Here is a 24,828-nt window from a genome sequence, read left to right on the forward strand (position 1 = left end):
TATCTGACTCTGTAGCTTTGTTTAGCGTAGCGAACAGCTTAGTTTTATTTGGTTTTTAAAATGGTATTACTCCGTTACAGACAGAATGCACAATGTAATTTGACTATGATCTAAAGTAAAATTATTACAAACAGTAACAACAAGCCCTATGACGAAGCTAATAAAACAGGAACCGTATTGGAAGCCGAAAGAGTCGACTCCTACTATTTAGCTAAATCTGTAAATTTGATTCACTGAGTCAAGAGTCAGTAGTTAGTATTGCCATATCTCGTACATACATATACTGTACTATATAACGTGTGTGCACACAAACACAGATTATTGTGTTTACGGTGATCTATGGTTTGTAGAGCTGGTTGGTTCCTGAATCACCCGGGTTAATGATTCGAATATTCTTACTGAATCAGGAATCACAACTCCGAAGTCTCAATGAACTCGGATTCTATTAGTTCCATTTGTTGTTATTTGTGTTTAAGTTGTGCTTGTTTTTTTTGTGTGTGTATGGAATTTAAATTTAAATTTAAAACAAACATAATGTGTCTGTGGATCCTTACAGTTGTAATTTATTTTATTTATTAGACAGGTGAAGGGTGGACTCAAGTGACTCAAGGGAACCGGATCACATTACTGAGATTAACCCGAGTCCATAAAATGAACCGAATTTACCAGCACCAACACTGGTTTGACGCGTTCTCTCTGCAGAAGCAGTAACAACACCACGTGATACGTTCCACAACTAGGGTTCTATCAACCATCTCTGGCGCTAATAGTCATTACATGTGCTCAAGGAGGACTATGCGTGTGTATGATTTACAGATCTACACAGTTGTAAAACAGTAACGCCCCTGTGGCATGCTGTAGTCATTCTTATGAAACATTAGAAAACAGGGTTGTAGTAGTTATATCAGCCAGTCTGCTTCACTTCAACCCCAACAATGACTTTCTACAGAAATGCAGTCTGGTTCGTAAAAGGACTTCAGGAATATACTAAGTAAGATACAGCGTTTTATTTCATTATAACGCGCTTTTTGTGGTTCAGTGCAGGCTCTGTTCTGCTTGCTTCTTTTTTATTTCAGGATAATACAAGAGAAGCAAATTAATAGAAACCTGTAATGATACAGCAGTACTAAATGATACAACAATAAATGCATTAAAATGCCGAGCAGCCCCAGTTGGACACCACGGTAAAATTCGATTTATATCGGATATCTGATATTCGAGTGCCTTTTCCCTCGTTCTCGGTCAATAAACATTAAAAATGAATATATGAGCACAACACAGTAGAGTTTCAGGTTGCATTTCATAATATAGTGGTGGACTGTGTTGAGTAACAATGGTCTCCTGAAGTACTCCTGAGCCCGTGTGGCAATATTTATGACAGTTTATCATGCAATGCCATCGGAAAGCTCAAAGTTCATGGACATTAAACAGTGGTTTCTGGCTTTGCCCAAACTCCTTGTGTCTTTTCATAATATTATGAACAGTAAATAGTAAAAGAACAATTTATTTGCAATTTTGCATTGAGAACTGATTGGCAATTCTCTCCTGATTTGTTTGTTTGTTTATTAGGATTTACCCTTTGGTTACATTCATGACAGGAACGATAGTTACTTATTACACAAGATTAATCAGTTCACCAGGTTATATCAAACACAGTCATGGACAATTTTGTATCTCCAATTCACCTCACTTGCATGTCTTTGGACTGTGGGAGGAAACCCATGCGGACACGGGGAGAACATGCAAACTCCACACAGAAAGGACCCGGACCGCCCCACTTGGGGATCGAACCCAGGACCTTCTTGTTGTGAGGCGACAGTGCTACCTACTTAATTCTCTCCTAAAGTTTAACACAAAGTGATAGACACAACCCATCATTGCTTGTAAAGACATATTTTGGTGGATTCTCCTTTTATACCCAATCGTGCTTTCCTTACCTGTTAGCAATTCACGTGCTTACTGTGGAACACTGTAACTGGGTTTGATTTATAAAGCTAATGTAACAAAATACAAGTCAATATGATCAAATATACAAAATCATTAAAAATCTATACATGTAAATTTGTATATAATATAGGTTTTAGTAAATTCCTAGGGGGTTATACTAAGTACACCCGTGCTATAAAATGAAAGTCCTACAGTATAAATCATAATAAAAATCACTAAAAATAAACATAAAATTGAATATAATAAAGGTTGTAGTATTTACCTAGAGACATGTTACACTTACTAAAAGGACATTACAGAGTATTCTAAATAAAAGTTATATAAAAGTAATACAGGATGATTACAGTGATAAATTAACTCAAAACTAATGTATGTTCACTAAATGTAAATATCAGTTTAATAAAGGTTGTAGTAGTCACCTAGTGTGTTGTACTTCTTACTACAACTGCATTATAACATAAAAGTCCTACAGTATTGGTACTGTATTACATCACAGTTTTAAAAATAATGAAATTATTAAATCTATACCGTATCAAGTACTGTGTCTGATTAACATATACAGGATGTCACTGTTTTTTTAGGAGTGGCTATGAAACAGCAGCGAAGCATTTTGTAGCTTCAGATCTGGACATGGATGTGAGTGGCAGGTCTTTCGTCATTACAGGGGCCAACAGTGGGATTGGAAAAGCAGCAGCTCTTGAAATAGCTAAAAGGGGTAAACACTAAAGAGAATGCTTAAAAACACTTTTTTACCAACCTGCTAAATAAAACTTACCAGTCAGCACCCACTTTTTTGACAATTTTACTGTATATATGGAAGTACATGTGCTGTTTATTGCCTCCATAGACATTTGAGAAAATTTTGTTGTTTATCTGTAAGGTGGTACGGTCCATCTGGTGTGTCGAAATAAAGGTCGTGCAGATGAGGCGAGAAAATATTTGATGGAGCAGAGCAAAAATGAGGTACAATTATTATATAAAAATATCTAAATGTGGACTTTTCCTTATTTTATTTATATACATAACTGACTTATTTTTGTCTTAAAATTTTATAAGACAAAGAACCTAGGTAAACACAAAATTCACTTTTTGAATAACTGATATATTTATATAAATTTATATGTTAAGGAATAAAGTTATTCAACAACTACCACCACTGTATGAAAGTCATTGGTCAATGCATGTAACTATCTGAATCATAGTTATAGAAAAGTTTTTTTTAAGTAGTAGTTCAAAAGTGTCATGTCAGAAGTGGGATTCGAACCCACGCCTCCATTCGGAGACCAGAATCCTCCATTACACCGGAAGGTTATTAACCTTGAGTCTGGCGCCTTAGACCGCTCGGCCATCCTGACACTGAAACGTGTTACGGTGAAATGGCTGAGAATGATTCGCTATGATCGTTGATGTGAGTCAGTGTGATTATAAATGCGTTACTTTTAAAACAATGATTCACTGTGTGATGTTTAATTTAACATAGTTTCATGATTCGAACACACACCTTCACATGAGACCGGAATCCTCTCAGTGGTGAACAGTAACGAAGTAAATGTAATTTGTTACTGTACTTAAGCAGTTCTCCTTGTAGTATTTCCATTACTTTAACTCGACTACATTTATAAGTAAAATATCTTTCTTGTTACTCCATTACGCGAAATCTGTCGTTCATTTTGGCTTATGTGTGTTTTAAAACCTACCTGTCAAAATTAAAAAATGACTCCTGACTCGACTCGGACTCGTCAAAAATAACTCGAGTCTTTCCCTTATGATTCAGGCAGTAGTTCCTGATGTGATGGGTGGGACCCACTTACATAGTGACAGTAATTGATATTAGTATATCATGGAAATGTAGCCGCAGTGCTGTAGCCCTTTTAAAAGTACGTTACCCTTTTAATAAACTAGCGATATCTTAGCGTCTTTGGAGTTTACCAGTTTAACATCCTGATTATGTGGAAGATTGGCTGTGGAGCATAACATTGCAGAAGTTTAATGTAAGTTGATGATGGTTTATAGGGTGTTTTACTAACTTGCTACTTTAACCGTTGTGTAATGTTGCCTATCTAAGAGCGTCTACACGCTTATTTTGTGCTCTGTAAATGAAGCTTAGCATGTTGGTGTACTTTAAACTGTAAATACTCACCTGTTTATGTTTTGTTGTGGGCTTGAGGACAAGTTTTACTCCGTTATTTAAATGTTATTAATTAATTACAGACAAAATGCACTATGATTGATTAACTATGATCTTAAGTAAAATTATTATACAGCGAAGCTACTAAACGAGAAACCGTTTGCAAACCGAAGAGTCTTTAATATTGAGCTAAATCTGTACCGTACACTTTTGAGTCACTGAGTCAAGGTATCGAACTAAGTATAATAAGTGTTTATATATTTTATCGTAAACCTGCACTCTTCCTGACTTTACATACACAACTCACTTATTTTGTCTTTAAACTAAATGCTAAATAAGATACCTTAGTAAGTACCTAAGTAAACACAAGATTCAGTTTTTGAATTGATTATTTATTGTAGTAAGTTACTCAAAAATTACCAGTTCTGTGTAAAAGTCACTGACCACTGCGTCGGTTTATTTAGTAGTTAAAAAGTATCATGTCAGAAGTGGGATTTGAACCCACGCCTCCATTCGGAGACCAGAATCCTCCATTACACCGGAAGGTTGTTGAAACCTTGAGTCTGGCGCCTTAGACCGCTCGGCCATCCTGACACTGAAGAGTGGGACTTACTGATTACTTATTAACTTAGTTCCTTGATTCTTGAAATCAAATAAGTTTTAACATGAGATATAATGTACATAACTTTTATAAATTAGCTGACTCTCAAGCTTAATTTAGCTTAGATTTTACATAGTTAAAACAATATAAGTCAGAACAAAATATGTCATTCCAAACTGGACTTTTGTGCTTTGGATTTTGTTTAGTTGCTTAATCCAGTTGTACTTGACACCAGTAGCTTGGATTATTGTTTTGGTTTTAGTCCTTTTGCATTAATGTTACACAGCTTGATATGATTTTAATTAATGAATTGTTTTTTTTTCTCTATTTGTTAATGATTTTTTACCTTTGTCACCTGTCTAATTTCTAGTTGTGTTTTTGTATGTGTATTTAATTAAAAGACTTGATTGAATCACTGTAGAGGATTTATTGCTTACCATTTGTTCTCTGTCCTATTTTTCCAGAATGTGCATGTGCACATTGTGGATATGTCAAGCCCCAGGGGAGTGTGGGAGTTTGCCAGCGACTTCACGAAGAATCACAGTGTGAACGTACTTGTGAGTATTGTCAGGATATCTTGAATATGCTGTACTTGATTAATCATTGCTTTCTCTGCTGAGGCCACATTTAAGTTTAGATGACAAAATAATATATGTTACATTGTACTTTACGGGTTTGATTCCCACTTCTGGTCATAGACTGAGTAGTTACTTTAGTTTAGTCATATCTCTTAAAATAAATGCAAAAGTTGGATTGGCTTCTCTTAATTGTCCCTCTATGTGAGTGAATGCAGTGTTGAGTGTGTGATGATTTAGTGCCCTATCCTGTATTTTGCTTTGCATCCATGGTTTCTGGTCAAGACCCACCATGACTATTATTAGGATAAATGCTGCCTGGCCAGTTGGACTAAATGAGCAAACAATTTTAGTTCGTACTGATGCAAGGAGTAGCTTCCTTTTTCTTAAACAATCATGTCTAAAGATGTATCCTGTGGTTGTAGAAAATATGGTACAGCGTTTAAGAAGGGCTTGCATTTTCTGGAACTTGAACTTAAAAAGTGAAGAAAACTTAAAGAAAAGCTGAAATTAATAAAATAGCTTGATCTGACAACATTACACTACTAACAGTTTCACACATGAGTCCTGGCCCTAACCTTATTGAGAGTTTTTTATCATATGCTGGAGAAGACTTTACAGAATGGTTTGACTCTCGAGAATACAAGATCTCAGCAAAAGACAAATGCACCTCTGGATGTATATGAATGATGTGATATTAAAGCTTAAGCCAGTCCAATAAAATATCAATGTGTGTGTGTGGCAAGCAGTGTATAAAACCAAACAAAGTATCAGCATAAAACAGAGACTCAAGGTGACTCAAAGACAATGGCTATCATATAAAATCGAATAACATCATAAAGTTTCATAATCAGGAATCATAGTTTTACTATGTAATGATCTTTAAAATTATTTGTAATTATTTTAATTTCAGTTTTACTGGGACAGTTTCTGGCAGTGTGCAGTTTAGCAAGTATGTGTTTATAAAATGTGGCATGTTGTTAGTAATCTTTCTGATTCTACAGATCAACAATGCGGGCTGTATGGTGAACCAGAGAGAGCTGACCGAGGACGGCTTGGAGAAAAATTTTGCCACCAATACACTTGGTGAAAATTTTTTTTACAAATGTAGATCATGTGAATTAATTTATTAATTAATGCGGTGTCAGCACTATGTGGTTAACCCTGTAAATTGTCACTTGAGAAATATCTGAGGAACTAATCAAGTGAATTGAGGTAATAAAAGTACCTGGTGTTTTTTATATGATATTACCATTTTTATATGATTTCCAACAGTTTCATGCAGCTAGCAAACAACATTGTATTTGTGGACTGGCCATGATGTTCACCCACACATACACAGACAGTGTTCAGATGTCCCAACTTTCAGCATTTTAGCAATTTAGCCATTGTAGACAATTACAGCTTCAAGAATTAAGAACATTTGCTTCTGGCAGCATTGTGGTTCAATTCAAATCCAATGTCTGTTTTTGATAAAAATGTCTGTTTTTTTGATACAAAAATGCTCAACAGCAACTCAAATGTTAATATCCAGCAAACTTTTATCTTTTATTTAACTTTTACAGGATCCTACATTCTGACCACAGCAATGATTCCTGCTCTAAAAAATTCAGAGGATCCGAGGGTGGTAAGTTTTATTTCTTCTTAAGGTTTGACAGTCCAAATTCAATGTGATGTTTAAAACATCATATGCCTGGATTTTCAGGCATGCAGTGGGTCACTTGCTTTTATTCAATTGATTTAACATTTGTGTTTTTCACATAGTTCATAATTATGTTATAATACTAAAAACAAAATAAATTATCAAAATTTAACTCAATTACTCGAAACATTACTGCTGGACCACCCAGCTAGTATGCTGTGAAAATAGCTCTGAACCCCCCAAAACATAGACTTCACACAATATCAGAGTTCTGTTGTATCTGGTATTAAACATATTAGATCTTTTTTTAGAACTTCAGCTCTCAAGATAATCTGTACAAACAGTCAGTAAGTACAGAGTACATGGAACAATGGCCTCTTTGCCAAGGTTGCTAATAACATTTCAACATTCTAACATTCTTGACCCTAGTCCTAAAAAAAATAGTTGGACAAGTCTGTACAAAAAACATTTCTGCCTGGCAAAGGCCAAAGATCTAATAAGGCTTTTACTTCAGCTTGTTTATTTACTTTTTTATAGATTTTTTATGGTTTATTAGATCACTGTGTCTTCTGGAGGAATGCTGGTTCATAAACTCAACGTTGATGATCTACAGTTTGAAAAAGGCACTTTTGATGGAACCATGGCTTATGCACAGAACAAGGTATTTTTTTCTACAGTGCTGTACATTAGTGATTGCAGTTATTATAGTTTTTTTGTTTATTAAACACAGTAATAGTATTTTACTGTCATCAAACACGTTCTCTGATTTAATATCTGGCTTTTAGATCACTGTGAAAACCCTTGAGCCCACTTTTTTGCACACTGATAGACAGTAAAGTTCACAATTTCTTTGATAATATTAAAAGTTGTCTAGGTCTTGATGTTTCAAAGCATCATACTATCACCACTGTATTTGCTTCTTACCTAACAATAAATAAAATATATTGTTTGTTTGTTTATTAGGATTGTAACATCATGTTTTACACTTTGGTTACATACATGACAGGAACGGTAGTTACTCATTACACAAGATTCATCAGTTCACAATATTATATCAAACACAGTCATGGACAATTTAGTATCTCCAATTCACCTCACTTGCATGTCTTTGGACTGTGGGAGAAAACCAGAGCACCCGGAGGAAACCCACACAGACACCGGGAGAACATGCAAACTCCTCACAGAAAGGACCCAGACCGCCTCACCTGGGTATCGAACCCAGGACCTTCTTGCTGTGAGGCGACAGTGCTACCCACTTAGCCATAAATAAAACATATAAACATATATTCTAAATACACAAATCTGATTCAATTAGTTAGGGATCATATACTTTTATCTGCAAACATGAAACATGCACCGTTTAATTAGCAGTAGTTTCCTCTATGCTACTCTCCCTTTATCAGCCAAGTTAACTTGGTGACAAGGGTGTTTTTGGCATTTAAGTCTTACAAATTACACAATTACTATAATGAATTGATTAATAATTTGTAACATGTTCTTTTAGTTTGAAAATGCAGATGAATAGCTGCTGATGTTTCTCTCTTTGTAAATATTTGTGTAACCAGAGGCAGCAGGTGGTTATAACAGAAAGATGGGCTGCTCAACACAAAGAGATCCATTTCTCTTCTATGCACCCAGGCTGGGCAGATACACCAGGTCTGTAAGTCTGGCTTCTTCAGGTTAAAAAGCTGAAAGCTACTCATCTATATGTTTGCTCCTAAGCAATTGAATTATAACATGAGAGTCAGTTGCAACTACTTTTGTATGGATATAATTTAGCACCCCCTCACTTTTAAATTAGCCAGACTTCTAGATGATAGCAGTTAGCATCTGTTAGGTTAGCACTAGAGCCGATACTGCATAAAGCAAGACAGTGTCTAAAATGTCCAATGAGCAGATGTGAAGTCAGTAGTCCATTGTTTATCCTTTATCTTTTTTATCTGGTAATAATTACTTAGGTTAGGTGGGACCATAAGACAAAGGCTTTGTCCCAAATAGCAATCTACACACTTTGGTAATGTAATCGAGATAAATCTCATGAATCTAATGTCCGTGTTTATAGCGGAGAAATGTTTTTGTCCTCATTTCACCTGGTTTCATTATACAAGCTGTTGCCATTTACAAGAACGATATCATGCAACAAGCAGCAGTCATGATTGGGGTGTAGGCACTTTTTAAAGAAAAGAAAAAAAGTATGGGACATTTGAACGGAAAACATCCCTGTTTATACTTTTGGCTTATCAACCAGCAAGTGGTACACCTACAGAATCCTGAGCACTGATTCTCAGACAGGTGTGGCACATCAGATTTTACACTGTGCACCCAGACTAACGATAGAAGGAAGGAAAAGTTAGAAGGAAGGCCACTGAAAAGAGTTGCAAATGAGCTGAAAGCAGCAGGAACAACAATTACACAAAATATGAAGCACAGAGATGCTAATGTATTCATTAATTTGCTCACTTTTGGAACAGTATTCTTTCACCTTGTGTGAAAAACAGCCAATTGTGTTCATGTAGCCACCCAACCCAGCCGTGTGGCAGAGCTGAGATTCAAAACAATGTGTTCAAAATCTTAGCTCTGGTGTGCTAGCATGTTTTACCGCTGCACTACCTGAGCAGCAAAGGGTTGCATTTATGATCTTATATCAATGCTTTAAACTATACATTTAAAACAGAACACTGTTTTTGTGAATTTTAATTGGATTAAAAAAGTGTTTGAACACCTTCTGGATGTTTGGCTAACACTTTTTTTCTTCATGTTTAGATCATGTTAATTGTGTAAATATAAACACAATGATTAATTTAATAACAGGCTTTTTTATTATTTTGAGCAGCAGTACAGTCATCCATGCCTGATTTCTACCACAAAATGAAAGACAAACTACGTACTGAGGCACAAGGAGCAGATACAGTGGTTTGGTTAGCAGTGTCCAAAGCAGCTGTGGGGCAACCCAGCGGCCTCTTCTTCCAAGGTCAGTGACATTTCTTGCTTTAGAATATATCCTTTACTGAATTCTAACAGTGAATACAGGTAAATATACATAAAAAATGCTACCCCCAAAGTCTGTACCTGCTAGCTCAGTCGCACACCAGGTAGTGTGGATGCTGCAGTTTTATGGACTCGGATTCTTGTTGTTTTGCACTGATAAGGAAGGATTAATGAATGAGTTGGGTTTTAATCTAATGTATCTATGATCTTGTTCTGGCTGCAGACAGAAAGTCGGTTGCCACACATTTGCCGCTGGCCTTGACCAAGTCCTCTCCTTCTGACACCGATGAGCTCATGAAAGCACTGGAGGAGCTTGCTGCCAAGTTTAAACCTTGACTGTTGACCTCTTTTAGGTCCCTTAATAAGGACACGTGGACTAAACACTCATCTGAAGCTGACTGCAGTGTGCTGTACAGACAGGCTTGAGAGTTTTAGTTTATAACGAAATGTTTTTTTTGATCAGTTATTAAACTAACACAAATTGTATTTTTTTAGGAAAGGTATGATCATGTCTTACTAAAAATATGAATTCTTTAAAGTACAATATCGAACAATTAGATCACTTGATTACTTGAGGTTAGGTTTTTTAAATGGTATTATATAATTAACCTATCCAAGGTTACCAAAAGCTTACCATATGTTGCCATATGATTTACGCTAACTTTAAAGTATTCAAAACACCTAATGAATTATAATATAATGAATTACACTTATGTTTACATTTGATACGAAGAAGCACAAATTCATACAGACAGTTTAAAATGTTTTAGAAAGGCTGTTGTCACATAGTATGAGCAAACTTCATAGTAATGGCCATGATTTTGTAATATGTCCACATGTTTAGTATAGCATTAACTGAGTAATACATAGTAATAGCTTTAGCAGTTAAATCTTACAGTTATATGTCTCTTAATATCTAAAGGTTTGTCACTACTCACTGTACTGTACAAGTACTGATTTAATTATTCTGATAAGAATATATGTTTTGCATATGTTTCATAAATCAAATAAATAAACAATATTTGTAGCAGATTTTCTTGTCAGTAAATGCTAAATTACACCAAAGGAAAGCAAAATTACAGAAAAATCACAATTAATGTAAGATGCTGAATTAACTGGCTTGGAAGGTAGTACATGACAGCAGGGTAAACTACAGATCCAATGTAAAAAGAACAGAAAATACAGATATTAACAGTAAGCTAAAGGTGCATAAACATGTTTGAGGATTATATGTCTTGGTTTCAGTTACAATTTGCTTTCAAGCTGCAGTGAAAAACATTTGTGCATTTTGCAACATCATTTGCCCAGCGCATGTAACAGTCAAGTAGGTTGTGGCATCAATATGCAATGATCTCAATACCTTTTACATTCATACCTAAAGCTTTTCAGTGCACCATACAGCAGTGTATTTTATACACAAAAATTACGTAGTGCAGCTTTAAGGAAAAACATTTTTACACCTCCACCAACAAAATAATTTATCTAGGTCAGATGAAAGACCTTTGTCATATATACATATAGACGTGTACAGTACAAAGAAATGCATTTTTATCCCAGCATATCCCAGCATGTTTGGGGTCAGGATTCAAACCAACAGCCTTTCAGTTGATAGTCTAAAACTCATGAGGCTAATGAGAATCTTTTACCAGAAGGGCACATAGTTTTTAGGACCCAGTCATCAACCCACCTTCTTCCCTCTTTTTTCCACCAGTGCTTCACATCTGCATGACCTTGTCATCATTAAAGCAGTCAGAAGAAATGTATGTTTATGTAACTTTTACAATTAAATACAATGAAATTAAATACATTGAAATATAAGGGGTACGATTTTTAATGTTATGTACATCTAATTTCAATCCTCTGTATGTCCTGTACATATTGCAGTTTTGACAATAAAGCAACTTTGACTTTGGATCTGATTTCTGATTTTTAACCCTTATGTTTGAATTTTAATCATTCAGGCACGTGTTTCAGTTTTTGCCTTTACGTAGTCATTTGCCCAGTTTATAATTTGTATTAGCGCATCCATCATCAGACAGTTTATCTTCTCATTTATGTGAGTCTCCTTACTATAGTTGATCAGAGGGAAGATGTTGTTTGCAGGGACACCCACTATATTACTGCATTCATGTATCTGGATACACAGAAAAAAAACTTTTATTTAATTCCTTGTTAAAAATACCATCACCATCTCACAATAGCAAACAAAAACTCACTCTATCCCGGATCTTCTTGCTCATGTAGACTTTCTGCAGATCTTCTTTGGTAAGTGGGCATATGCAATCAATTTTGGTCAAGAAAACCACTTGTGGAAGTCCTAAAGTATAGAAAAGAAAAGAACACTTTGATCACATTTGAGTGTATAATTGTTAAGGTAATAACAGTCCTTTATAAAGAATTTAATACATGTACATATTTTTCTTAAATAAACCCCAAATCAGAAAAAGTTGTGACAGCATGGAAATAGCAAATAATAAAAAAAACACAGAGTTTCCTACATTTACTTTTGACTTTTATTTGATTGCAGACAGGATGAACCTGAGATATTTCATGTTTTATCTGCTCAACTTCATTTCATTTATTAATAAACATCCATTCCTGCATTTCAGACCTGCAACACATTCCAAAAAAAGTTGGTACAGTAAAGCATTTACCTCTGTAATGTTGCTATTCTTTTTCACCACACTTAAAAGACGTTTTAGCACCGTGGAGACCAAGTGATTTAGTGTTTCAGCTTTTATTTTGTAAACACGTCTTAAGATGTGCAACAGTATGGGGTCGTCATTGACACATTTTTTCTTTAAAAATTCTCTATTGGTGACTGCAGGCAGGCCAGTCCAGTACCTGTCCCCGCTTCTTTATGCCTTTATAATGTGTGCAGCATGTGGTTTTGCATTGTCTTGTTAAAAAATGCATGGACGTCCCTGGAAAAGGCAGCAGATCTCAATGTACTTTTGTGCATTAATGCCATCACAGAAGTGTTAATGACCTTTGCCAAGGGCACTGACACAGACCCTGGCTTTTGGACTTGTAGCTGATAACAGTCTGGATGGTCCTTTTCATCTTTGGTCCGGAGCACACGGCGTCTATTTTTTCCAAAAAAGATCTGGAATGCTGATTAATCTGACCACAATACATGTTTCCACTGTGTGATGGTCCATCCTAGATGCCCCTGAGCACAGAGAAGTCGACACCGCTTCTGGACATGGTTAACATAAGGCTTCTTTTTTGCACAGTACAGTTTTAAATGGCATTTGTGCATGTAACTCGTTATTGTAGTGCTTGACAAAGGTTTGCCAAAGTAATCCTTTGCCCATGTGGTTATATCAGCTATTATTGAGTGGCGGTTCTTGATGCAGTGCCGTCTGAGGGATCGAAGATCACGGGCGTTCAGCTTAAGCTTGTGCCCTTGGCCTTTACGCACCGAAATTCCTCCGGATTCCTTGAATGGTTTAATGATATTATGAACTGTAGAGGGAGAAATATGCAATCTTCTTTGAGGTTCATTGTTTGTAAACATTTTAATAATTTTCTCACACATTTGTTGATCATCTTTGCTCATCAAAGACTCAGCCTTTCCTGGATGCTGCTTTTGTACCAAACCAAGATTACAATTACTTGTTGACATCACCAAAATCGCATCATTATTTAGTTTTTTTTTTACCTCATTACTAGCCATAAATTGCCCCTGTCCCAACTTTTTTTGGAATGTGTTGCAGGCCTGAAATGCAGGAATGGATGTTTATTAATAAATGAAATGATGTTGAGCAGATAAAACATGAAATATCTCAGGTTCATCCTGTCTGCAATCAAATAAAAGTCAATGTAAGAAACACTGTGTTTTTATTTTATTAGCATTTTCCATACTGTCCCAACTTTTTCTGATTTGGGGTTGTAGATGGTTTTACCATATGTTCGCATGATATTATCCCAATCATCTTTAAGGTCTTTACCTATTTGTATTTGTAATTGTTGTCATCCTTTATGTTGGTTTCTTTTAAAGTATATGCTTACAGTAAAAAAAATGTTGTTGATTTCAGTTAGCTAGATGACCTGGGATACTCCGTCTGTGTAAAAATTAAAAAATGACAAACCCATTTTGCTTGCTTCCTCTCTGATAGCCTTTGTTTTTGTTGTTACTTCAGTCGGCATCATCATAATTTTTTCTGCTGGTATAACATAAATCAGACAGTGGATCTGATCACTCAAGCTGGGATTTCTGTTGTAGTATTTACTGTCGTCAGACAGGGGGAATGTAGGATTAAACTGGATGAAAGAGACAAATATATTAACAATGCATTTATGTTATATTAAATTTTGGGTTGAATGATACTTCAGACTTGTTCTGATTTTCATTATCAAAATTTCACATTCATGTACAGATTTGCTTACTGTTTGTTACTAGGCAGTAATAGAATTGTGCATTCATCTTACCTGGTAACCCTCTTTTATGTGACCTTTCATAGCATTGATGATGTCAACAGTGCGCCCCCCTCCTGATTGTTGCAAACCCATTACTTTGTTGAAAGCAAAAGGAAAAAATCTGTCTTTATTTGGAATCCCAAATCTCTGAAACTGAAAGAGGTAGAAAAAGATTAATATTTTTCTAGTCCTGACAGTGGAGTAAAAAAAGTAATTGCTCACTTGCTGGTGGTGGTAGTGTAATTGTGTGGGGAAGCTTTGCTGCACCAGGACCTGGATGACTTGCAGTTCTTTGTGTAATATCATTTTGTTTAATGTTCTGAATGATTTGAAATAAGGCATTTGACTTACGGAGAGAGTAAGACTTGTTTCAGAAGATGTAGCACCCAGGCAATTAATAAACTGACGCTTCTCAAAAACAGATTTGATGGTGTTTATGGAGCTGGACTTTCCTGCTCCAACTGGTCCAACCATGAGGAAACGAAGCTCTGGCACTTTCTCACAAATTTTAAATTCCTCCAGTTTTGCAAACATTTTATTTTGACTAAGGAACAAGCAAACAAATAAAATTAGTTAATAACAACTGAAAGTGTGGCACTGAAAGCCGGGCAGCTATTTCTTGTCAGAAATTAATAATTATTATTGTTGACTTACTCCCAGGTGACATCTCTCCATGGCTTAATCTCTGTAAGAAATAAACGACTCACTGTATGAGCATTGGTAGCATAACCAGAACATTTAATAGCAGTAAAATCCACAAATTTCTAAATTGGTACTTAAATCTAGGATTGGTTTAAAAACACATGCATACAGTGATGGCCAAAAGTCTGAGAACATTTGGGTATTTTTTTGTTACAAATCATATAATCAGCTTATTGATTTGAGTGAAGTTGAATCTTTAAACATGGATATATATTTATTTATTTATATTACAATTTCTTATTGTTTGTATGGCCATATTTATAATATAAATGTAATATTTTTAACAGTGGCTGCAAATGTATTAAATTAAACAAACTTTTGATGAGTAGGTCAAATCAATGGTCCAAAGTCATTTGAGCAAGTATAAAACTGGAAAGAAAGAAATTTGACCATTTGTACAAAGAAACTGACTTCAACAAATGTGCTTACATGCTTTTTAGTGGTGCCAAATAATTAAACATATAAATTGTAAACCTGATGTATTTATTAAAGATTCAACTTTTCTTTCAAAAGGTTATGCTGATAAGATTTGTTGTCTCAGACTTGGTTCCCACTGTATGTACTGTATTTTGAAATGGTCATTTACATTACTGTAAGAAATAAGAAGTATTCAGACACCACAAATAAAGTACTGAATTTTACATACCAACTCTCACAATGGCTGAGCACGAGTCAGAACCTGTTTTGTTTTCAATGTTTATGGTGTACTTCCCTTCGTCACTCGGCTGAGCATTTGTAATTTCCAAGGTACATTTTTTGTTTGTTTTGCTTACAGTGTGCTTGCCCTCCACACAGCGCAATGTCTGGTCATCCTTCTTCCATGTTACTTCTACATCGTCTGTGTTCACCTCACAGCAAAGAGTAATTGTTTCTCCAGTTTTAACATTCTGATCAGCCAAAACTGTGACAAATTCTGTTTAGCAAACAAGAGAGAGATTTTAGTGTAAAATTATTCACGTACATGTTTTTATACAATGGGTTTTTTTTTTTAAAGAAGTTTTGCCTTCATGAGTGTGTGTGTGTGTTAGTCTTTATGTTGCTGTAAAAATCCTTTGTACAACTGATTTTATTTAATTTCTTTTATACATTAAGAGTAAATTATGAATGACACTGTGTGCTTAGATAAAAGTAATATGTCAGTTTGTGTTCCATACCAGGTTTTGGTAAAGATGATCCCATGTTCTAATCTAAATAAGAAAAGATGAGATTTATTCAACTCAAACTCTGTTGAAAAAGGTTGGAAAGATATTACTAAACACAAAAAACAATATGTTTTTGAGCTGTATTCAGTTGAAAACATCCACTATTTCCAAAATCAATTTCAAGGGTGAACTCTACAGACCACAGCACTTTTGACTTTTGATTGCTGAAACTGTTTGCTAATGCCATTTATTTATTTATTTATTTTTTATTTTTTTGCCATGGTGAACTTTAAACTTTATATTAATGTTGCTTATTTTTATTCAGTTATGATAGCACTTGAAGTTTCTTATAATTTGACAAACGTCCTGCTCTTATACTGCCCCTGTCCCAACTTCATTAATACCCAAGGGAGTTTAATCTATATAATAAGCAAAACATTCATACATACAGTACATTGCCTGGCCAAATAAAGGTCACCACCTGGATTTAACTAAGCAATTAGGTAATAGGTAAGCAAATAGGCCTCCCATTGGATAATTACTGCATGGGTGATTATGTTTCAGCTGGCAACAAGTTATTTAACCCTAACTGATGGAGTGAGTAGCTTCTCATTTCTTAAACAACCATGTCGAAAGACACATCCTTTGGTTGTAGAACAGATGTTAATCTGTTTCAGAAGGGTCAAATTATTGTAATGCATCAAGCAGAGAAAACATCTAAGGAGATTGCTGCAACTACTAAAATCGGGTTAAGAAATGTCCAACGCATTATTAAAAAGTGGAAGGACAGTGGGGAAACATCTTCGAGGAAGGAATGTGGTCGGAAAAAAATCTTGAATGATCGTGATCAGCCATCACTTAAACGTTTGGTGAAATCAAATGGTAGAAAAACTACTGTATTGTTACGTGGGAGAGAAAGGACCCAAGTGCGGAGATTGAAAAAAAATATATATTTTTTTTTAATAAATTTAGCGCGTCCAATTTCATCCCATCTATCATCCTCTCATTAGTGTGGATTCCTGCTCCTGATTGGGGCTGACGAGGCCGTTCCACGCCTCCTCCGAAACGTGCACAGCCAATCGACCGTCTTATCACCCACACTTGACGAGTGTAGCGTGGCAGAGTACTGTGCACGGAGGATCACACACTCCGCCACACCCCCTCCAGTCTCCAAACAGGCGCCACCAACCAGCCAGCAGAGGGCGCAACCGCCCCGTTCCTGAGAGAGCATCCCCTACGGTCTCAAGTCACGCCCCCCACCCGGACAACAGGCCAATCGTTGTCCATAGCCGCCCAGCCTCGACCGTAAAGGCAGAGCTGGATTCTAAACGACGCTCCTTCGAAATCCAGCCCTGGTTGCAGCGCGTGTCTTTTTACCGGTGCGCCACCTGAGCGGCTATTTTATTTTTTAAATGGAAAATAATGAACACAAAACAGAAACAAAAACCAATCAGGAACCCCGATGGATGCCGCTGGGCGATGCAGGCAACAAAAAACAGAAAAAGAAAAATAAAGAATGCTGGACGCGAACCCTGGTCGTTAGGAGAGAGCCGGGCGCGTTACCAGCGCACTAATATAGCGCAGGTGAGGGGGTGAGTGTAGGCGCTGAAAGCGCTACAGCGAGCTGACGCAGACATAGAGAACCTCCAAAAGAAACCTAGCCCCAGCACAGCGGTTGGCTAGTGAAAGGAGCGATCGGCGGACACTTCGCTTGTAGACGCAGCAGTGGGAGCACACCGATCTGAAAGAAGAGAGAAAGTCAAAGATTCAGTTAGACAAGCTTGCAGATGCGGATTCGAACCGGGGTTGCTGGCGGAACAACCAAACGCTTAACAGCGTCGCCACCCAGCGGTTTCGGAATCCAACGAGCGCTGTAGATCGGCGCTAATTGAAACAGCTAGTGCTAAAGCTAAGCGCTGAAAATAAAAGGAGTTGGATTCGAACCGGGTTATGGCATCACAGCCGAACGCTTAACGGCATGGCCATCCCGCGGTTCCTGAACCCACTAGCGCTGAAAATAAAAGGAGTTGGATTCGAACCGGGTTATGGCATCAAAGCCGAACGCTTAACGGCATGACCATCCCGCGGTTCCTGAACCCACTAGCGCTGAAAATTAATGCAGCACGAGGACTGCACGGCATCGCACCATGCTAATTCTAAGACAGGTAAAAGCAAAAGACTAACTACCTCGACCTTGCGGTCTACACACCCGAATGGCCTTGTGCCACCAGGGGTACCACCTAGTCCTAAGAAAGCGTGGACGCGCTGCCAAATGAGAGCAAGAGAACCAGTCAAAGACTCAGTTAGGCAAGCTCATAGATACGGATTCGAACCCGGGTTGTTGGCAGAACAACCGAACGCTTAATGGAGTCGCCACCCAACGGTTTCGGAATCCGATGACAATAATATTTAAATGCACTATAGCGGGGATCACAACAAGCGCTGTAGCTCGGCGCTGAGTGAAACCACTAGTGCTAAATGCTAAGCGTTAAAACAAAAGCAGCACGAGGGCTGCATGGCATCGCACCATGATAATTCTAAGAGAGGCATAAGCAAAAGACTAACTACCTCGACCTTGCGGTCTACACACCCGAATGGCCTTGTGCCACCTGGGGTACCGTCTGGCCCTCAGAAAGGCATGTGGGCAAGCCGCCATCAGCCCTCACGGACACCGAAGTGCCAAACAAAAAAAAGGAAATGAAAGCAGAAGGTGCGGCACCTGCAGCCTGGCGGCATCCCCTTAAATAAGGGAACCGCAGCTGCAGGTCGTTCGCCCTGACGAGCTGGCCAATTATTTAAGGCCACGCTCGTTACTGCTCTGTAAGGCCTGTGACGTCAGGAACGAGTGGTAAGTTCCACTAACGCCACAGAACCTTACATGTAGAACTCAGGGAAATGTTTAATAGTGAAAGTAAGAGCATTTTTACACCCACAATGTGAAGGGAACTCAAGGGATTGGGACTAAACAGCTGTGTAGCCTTAAGAAAACCACTTGTCAGTGAGGTTAGTCGGCAAAAACGGCTTCATTTTGCTAGGGAGCATAAAGATTGGACTCTGGAGCACTGGAAGAAGGTCATGTGGTCTGACGAGTCCAGATTTACCCTGTTCCAGAGTGATGGGCGCATCAGGGCAAGAAGAGAGGAGGCTGAAGTGATGCACCCATCATGCCTAGTGCCTACCGTACAAGCCTGTGGGGGCAGTGCTATGATCTAGGGTTGCTGCAGTTGGTCAGGTCTAGGTTCAGCAACGTTAAGTGCCCAAAGAATGAGGTCAGCTGACTACCTGAATATACTGAACGACCAGGTTATTCCATCAATGGATTTTTTCTTCCCTGATGGCACGGGCATATTCCAAGATGACAATGCCAGGATTCATTGGGCTCAAATTGTGAAAGAGTGGTTCAGGGAGCATGAGACATCATTTTTACACGTGTGACTGGGTCAAAATGGGTAAAACTTTAATCACTTGTGCCTTTTATCATCTTTCATCAAAGGATATGTGAGCTAATGAGCAAATTGCGAGCTCACCTGTTGTCCAATCAGGACTCAGGAGGAGAGCGCGGACGGACGGGGAAAGTAAAGGCGGCGTATTGGAGCGGTTTTTGAAACAGAGAATGCTCGAGTATACAGTAGAAAAACACAAGTTTAACTGACTCAGTTATGTTCAGATTTACGGTGTCATGGGTGGAAAGAGGACGGAGGCTTCGGGATCTCGTCAGAGTCTTCACCGGTGTTACGGAGAATTCAGTTCCCCCTGTTTCCCCTTTAACGCGCATGTGCAAAAATCATGACGTTTTTTTCAGTCGCTTCGTTGAGCGTCGGTTTATTTGGAATATGTATTTATAGCGGTATGTTCTTTTCACATTTCATGTTGTATGTTAGGTAGTTTGTGATTAAATACATACTTTAAAGTATTGAATGAACTACTGTCAGAGGTTTTATTGCTCCACCGCAAGTCAGAGGTTTTCACACTGCTGTCTTCAGCCTTGCTGTCAAACAACTAGAATTAACGTGTCAGATTTATTTGTAAATATATCCTAATAAAGGAAATGCATCTTATTCACACACTAGTTTAAGGTTATTCATCTCAGCTGCACTACCATTTACTTTCAAGAATAGTTTCATTCATGGTGATCTCTCGTTCATTTAAACTTCACAAACTGCATCCATGTGATTTTAAAATTAACAAACAGTATGTAGAACAAGTTTAACCTATAGATCAGTCCATTACACTAACAACACAGGGGGGGAACACATTTACCTGGAGACCTGGGGAATATGGTTCCCCACATGTATATCACTGTGTGTGTATTCATATAACACCACAGTGATGCTGGTGATGTATTTACCTGTTGTTATTATGTAGAACAAGTTTAACCTATAGATCAGTCCATTACACTAAAACACAGGGGGGAACACATTTACCTGGAGACCTGGAAAAAATGGTTCCCCACATGTATATCACTGTGTGTGTAATTATAAAACACTACAGTGATGCTGGTGATGTATTTACCTGTTGTTATTATGTAGAACAAGTTTAACCTATAGACCAGTCCATTACACTAAAACACAGGGGGGAACACATTTATCTGGAGACCTGGGGAATATGGTTCCCCACATGTATATTACTGTGTGTGTAATTATAAAACACTACAGTGATGCTGGTGATGTATTTAACTGTTGCTATTATGTAGAACAAGTTTAACCTATAGACCAGTCCATTACACTAAAACACAGGGGGGGAACACATTTACCTGGAGACCTGGGGAATATGGTTCCCCACATGTATATTACTGTGTGTGTAATTATAAAACACTACAGTGATGCTGGTGATGTATTTACCTGTTGTTATTATGTAGAACAAGTTTAACCTATAGACCAGTCCATTACACTAAAACACAGGGGGGGAACACATTTACCTGGAGACCTGGGGAATATGGTTCCCCACATGTATATCACTGTGTGTGTAATTATAAAACACTACAGTGATGCTGGTGATGTATTTACCTGTTGTTATTATGTAGAACAAGTTTAACCTATAGATCAGTCCATTATACTAACAACACAGGGGGGGAACACATTTACCTGGAGACCTGGGGAATATGGTTCCCCACATGTATATTACTGTGTGTGTAATTATAAAACACTACAGTGATGCTGGTGATGTATTTACCTGTTGTTATTATGTAGAACAAGTTTAACCTATAGACCAGTCCATTACACTAAAACACAGGGGGGGAACACATTTACCTGGAGACCTGGGGAATATGGTTCCCCACATGTATATCACTGTGTGTGTAATTATAAAACACTACAGTGATGCTGGTGATGTATTTACCTGTTGTTATTATGTAGAACAAGTTTAACCTATAGATCAGTCCATTATACTAACAACACAGGGGGGGAACACATTTACCTGGAGACCTGGAAAAAATGGTTCCCCACATGTATATCACTGTGTGTGTAATTATAAAACACTACAGTGATGCTGGTGATGTATTTACCTGTTGTTATTATGTAGAACAAGTTTAACCTATAGACCAGTCCATTACACTAAAACACAGGGGGGAACACATTTATCTGGAGACCTGGGGAATATGGTTCCCCACATGTATATTACTGTGTGTGTAATTATAAAACACTACAGTGATGCTGGTGATGTATTTAACTGTTGCTATTATGTAGAACAAGTTTAACCTATAGACCAGTCCATTATACTAACAACACAGGGGGGAACACATTTACCTGGAGACCTGGGGAATATGGTTCCCCACATGTATATTACTGTGTGATGATTCTTTTCTTTTTTTTAGTGCAAACTACAGGCACACACACATTTTAAGAACAAAATATCTGTATTAGAAATTAGTGTTAAACTAAATTATGCATATATTACAATTATGCAAATATATAATAAAGAAATCCACCTCAATGCAAATTAAAACTTAAATACATATATATAGCTTAATAAAAATATATATTTTTTAAAATGAAATAAAATAAAATCTGGGATGTGCCCTGGGATTGACTAGCATCACATCCATAGTGCACTCCTGCCGTACGTCCAGTTTCCCCAGGAACAGTTCTGGATCCTCCATGGCCATGACCAGGATAAAACAGTTACTAAACAGAAATGAATGATTAATTTACTATCTACTTTTTAAATAAACTAAAAGAGCAACATAAAATTAAATACAGCAACAAGCAAACTTTTTAGAAATAACGTCCCAGTTAACCTTGGTCTAATCTTTAGTACATACAATACACTTTCTCTACTGGTGGGTTGCCAACACATGACTGGTGGTACCATCTGTCACATCCATCACAGCCAATCTCAATGATCATACAGTCCTTCAATTGATCAATAAAAAGTCACACAATAGTTTTATGGTTACATTAGACTTCTCAATTACAAGTGTAGCTATAATAGATAGATCACTTTATTAATCCCAGAGGGAAAGTCAAGGACATATATAAAAGCATGGTGCAATGAAAAAGCCAATAAAATTAAGGCATTATTTTTATTTCTTTGGTACCACCAGTCATGTGTTGGCAACCCACCAGTAGAGAAAGTGTATTGTATGTACTGAAGATTAGACCAAGGTTAACTGGGACGTTATTTCTAAAAAGTTTGCTTGTTGCTGTATTTTATTTTATGTTGCTCTTTTAGTTTATTTAAAAAGTAGATAGTAAATTAATCATTCATTTCTGTTTAGTAACTGTTTTATCCTGGTCATGGCCGTGGAGGATCCAGAACTGTTCCTGGGGAAACTGGACGTACGGCAGGAGTGCACTATGGATGTGATGCTAGTCAATTCCAGGGCACATCCCAGATTTTCTTTTATTTCATTTTAAAAATATATATATTTTTTATTAAGCTATAAATATGTATTTAAGTTTTAATTTGCATTGAGGTGGATTTCTTTATTATATATTTGCATAATTGTAATATATGCATAATTTAGTTTAACACTAATTTCTAATACAGATATTTTGTTTTTAAAATGTGTGTGCCTGTAGTTTGCATAAAAAAAAAAAAAAAGAATCATCACACAGCAATATACATGTGGGGAACCATATTCCCCAGATCTCCAGGTAAATGTGTTCCCCCACTGTGTTGTTAGTATAATGGACTGATCCATAGGTTAAACTTGTTCTACATAATGACAACAGTTAAATACATCACCAGCATCACTGTAGTGTTTAATAAATACACACACAGTGATATACATGTGGGGAACCATATTCCCCAGGTCTCCAGGTAAATGTGTTCCCCCATGTGTTTTAGTATAATGGACTGATCTATAGGTTAAACTTGTTCTACATAATAACAACAGTTAAATACATCACCAGCATCACTGTAGTGTTTTATAAATACACACACAGTGATATACATGTGGGGAACCATATTCCCCAGGTCTCCAGGTAAATGTGTTCCCCCCTGTGTTGTTAGTATAATGGACTGATCTATAGGTTAAACTTGTTCTACATAATAACAACAGGTAAATACATCACCAGCATCACTGTAGTGTTTAATAATTACACACACAGTGATATACATGTGGGGAACCATTTTTTCCAGGTCTCCAGGTAAATGTGTTCCCCCCTGTGTTGTTAGTGTAATGGACTGATCTATAGGTTAAACTTGTTCTACATAATAGCAACAGGTAAATACATCACCAGCATCACTGTAGTGTTTTATAATTACACACACAGTGATATACATGTGGGGAACCATTTTTTCCAGGTCTCCAGGTAAATGTGTTCCCCCCTGTGTTGTTAGTGTAATGGACTGATCTATAGGTTAAACTTGTTCTACATACTGTTTGTTAATTTTAAAATCACATGGATGCAGTTTGTGAAGTTTAAATGAACGAGAGATCACCATGAATGAAACTATTCTTGAAAGTAAATGGTAGTGCAGCTGAGATGAATAACCTTAAACTAGTGTGTGAATAAGAGCATGTCCTGTATTAGGATTTATTTACAAAAAAATCTGACACGTTAATTCTAGTTGTTTGACAGCAAGGCTGAAGACAGCAGTGTGAAAACCTCTGACTTGCGGTGGAGCAATAAAACCTCTGACAGTAGTTCATTCAATACTTTAAAGTATGTATTTAATCACAAACTACCTAACATACAACATGAAATGTGAAAAGAACATACCGCTATAAATACATATTCCAAATAAACCGACGCTCAACGAAGCGACTGAAAAAAACGTCATGATTTTTGCACATGCGCGTTAAAGGGGAAACAGGGGGAACTGAATTCTCCGTAACACCGGCATGCATCAAAGAGGACATGTTCGTTTTCTCTCATTCACATCGTGAGTACACCCTGCCATGAGTCTTTCTCTCTGTAATAGCACTGGGCCAAAGTAAAGTGACAGTAGACTAAAAGTGTTTTCTTTTTGTGGTTTTGAGACATATGGGAATTTCACGTGCATGATGTTATTCGCACATCGGTTAACGAACTGGACACTACATTAAAAGGAGACAAACCAGTTTTGTTCATATTTTTATGTTGACAAACTGTGTAAACTGTTGGTATAACTGAAAATTGTTTTTGCTAATACGTAAGTGGAGTAAGGTTTAATTTTCTCTGAATTTGCCCTCGGTATAATTTAATTTACTGTTTTTGTTAAGTAGTACAGTTTGATACCTGCTGAACCGGTGATTA

General features: G+C 37.1%; 2 protein-coding genes and 2 non-coding genes across 5 annotated transcripts; 1 reads left to right on the forward strand and 3 right to left on the reverse strand.

Annotated features, from left to right (window-relative positions):
- Positions 1–883: 883 nt before the first annotated feature.
- Positions 884–11,793, forward strand: dhrs12 (dehydrogenase/reductase (SDR family) member 12). Of its 2 annotated transcripts, XM_063005911.1 has the most exons (10): positions 884–991; positions 2,529–2,662; positions 2,828–2,910; positions 5,141–5,233; positions 6,256–6,337; positions 6,817–6,878; positions 7,450–7,554; positions 8,459–8,549; positions 9,727–9,864; positions 10,105–11,793. In XM_063005911.1, the coding sequence occupies exons 1-10, from the start codon at positions 936–938 to the stop codon at positions 10,215–10,217; spliced, it is 957 nt and encodes a 318-aa protein (XP_062861981.1). In that variant the 5' UTR covers positions 884–935; the 3' UTR covers positions 10,218–11,793. The 2 variants fall into 2 exon arrangements, with proteins under 2 accessions (XP_062861981.1, XP_062861982.1); XM_063005912.1 differs by lacking the exons at positions 884–991; positions 2,529–2,662; positions 2,828–2,910 and adding an exon at positions 3,856–3,938.
- trnal-caa (transfer RNA leucine (anticodon CAA)) lies at positions 3,191–3,302 on the reverse strand. The gene is made up of 2 exons: positions 3,265–3,302; positions 3,191–3,236 (listed from the first exon to the last, which is right to left on the reverse strand). It is a non-coding gene; the product is annotated as a tRNA-Leu (tRNA).
- trnal-caa (transfer RNA leucine (anticodon CAA)) lies at positions 4,556–4,669 on the reverse strand. The gene is made up of 2 exons: positions 4,632–4,669; positions 4,556–4,601 (listed from the first exon to the last, which is right to left on the reverse strand). It is a non-coding gene; the product is annotated as a tRNA-Leu (tRNA).
- LOC134324028 (interferon-induced protein 44-like) lies at positions 11,345–18,803 on the reverse strand. The gene is made up of 8 exons (XM_063005680.1): positions 18,716–18,803; positions 15,652–15,918; positions 14,958–14,988; positions 14,655–14,847; positions 14,316–14,456; positions 13,976–14,147; positions 12,098–12,198; positions 11,345–12,015 (listed from the first exon to the last, which is right to left on the reverse strand). Exons 1-8 carry the CDS (start codon positions 18,801–18,803, stop codon positions 11,839–11,841), a joined length of 1,170 nt encoding a protein of 389 aa, XP_062861750.1. The 3' UTR covers positions 11,345–11,838.
- Positions 18,804–24,828: the final 6,025 nt, after the last annotated feature.

This window comes from Trichomycterus rosablanca, chromosome 12 (assembly GCF_030014385.1).
Source record: "Trichomycterus rosablanca isolate fTriRos1 chromosome 12, fTriRos1.hap1, whole genome shotgun sequence".
Taxonomy (NCBI): Eukaryota; Metazoa; Chordata; class Actinopteri; order Siluriformes; family Trichomycteridae; genus Trichomycterus; species Trichomycterus rosablanca.

What these genes read in the sequence shown, in the direction of transcription:
- dhrs12 (XM_063005911.1), top strand. Translation starts at nt 936, where the DNA reads ATGACTTTCTACAGAAATGCAGTCTGGTTCGTAAAAGGACTTCAGGAA. An exon ending in TGGAGCAGAGCAAAAATGAG is followed by an intron (nt 2,911 to 5,140) that starts GTACAATTATTA and finishes CTATTTTTCCAG; the next exon opens with AATGTGCATGTGCACATTGT. An exon ending in CAGCGGCCTCTTCTTCCAAG is followed by an intron (nt 9,865 to 10,104) that starts GTCAGTGACATT and finishes TTCTGGCTGCAG; the next exon opens with ACAGAAAGTCGGTTGCCACA.
- LOC134324028 (XM_063005680.1), bottom strand. Translation starts at nt 18,803, where the DNA reads ATGGCGGCTTGCCCACATGCCTTTCTGAGGGCCAGACGGTACCCCAGG. An exon ending in GTGTAGACCGCAAGGTCGAG is followed by an intron (nt 15,919 to 18,715) that starts GTAGTTAGTCTT and finishes TTTGCTAAACAG; the next exon opens with AATTTGTCACAGTTTTGGCT. An exon ending in ACATAAAAGAGGGTTACCAG is followed by an intron (nt 14,148 to 14,315) that starts GTAAGATGAATG and finishes TCTTTCATCCAG; the next exon opens with TTTAATCCTACATTCCCCCT.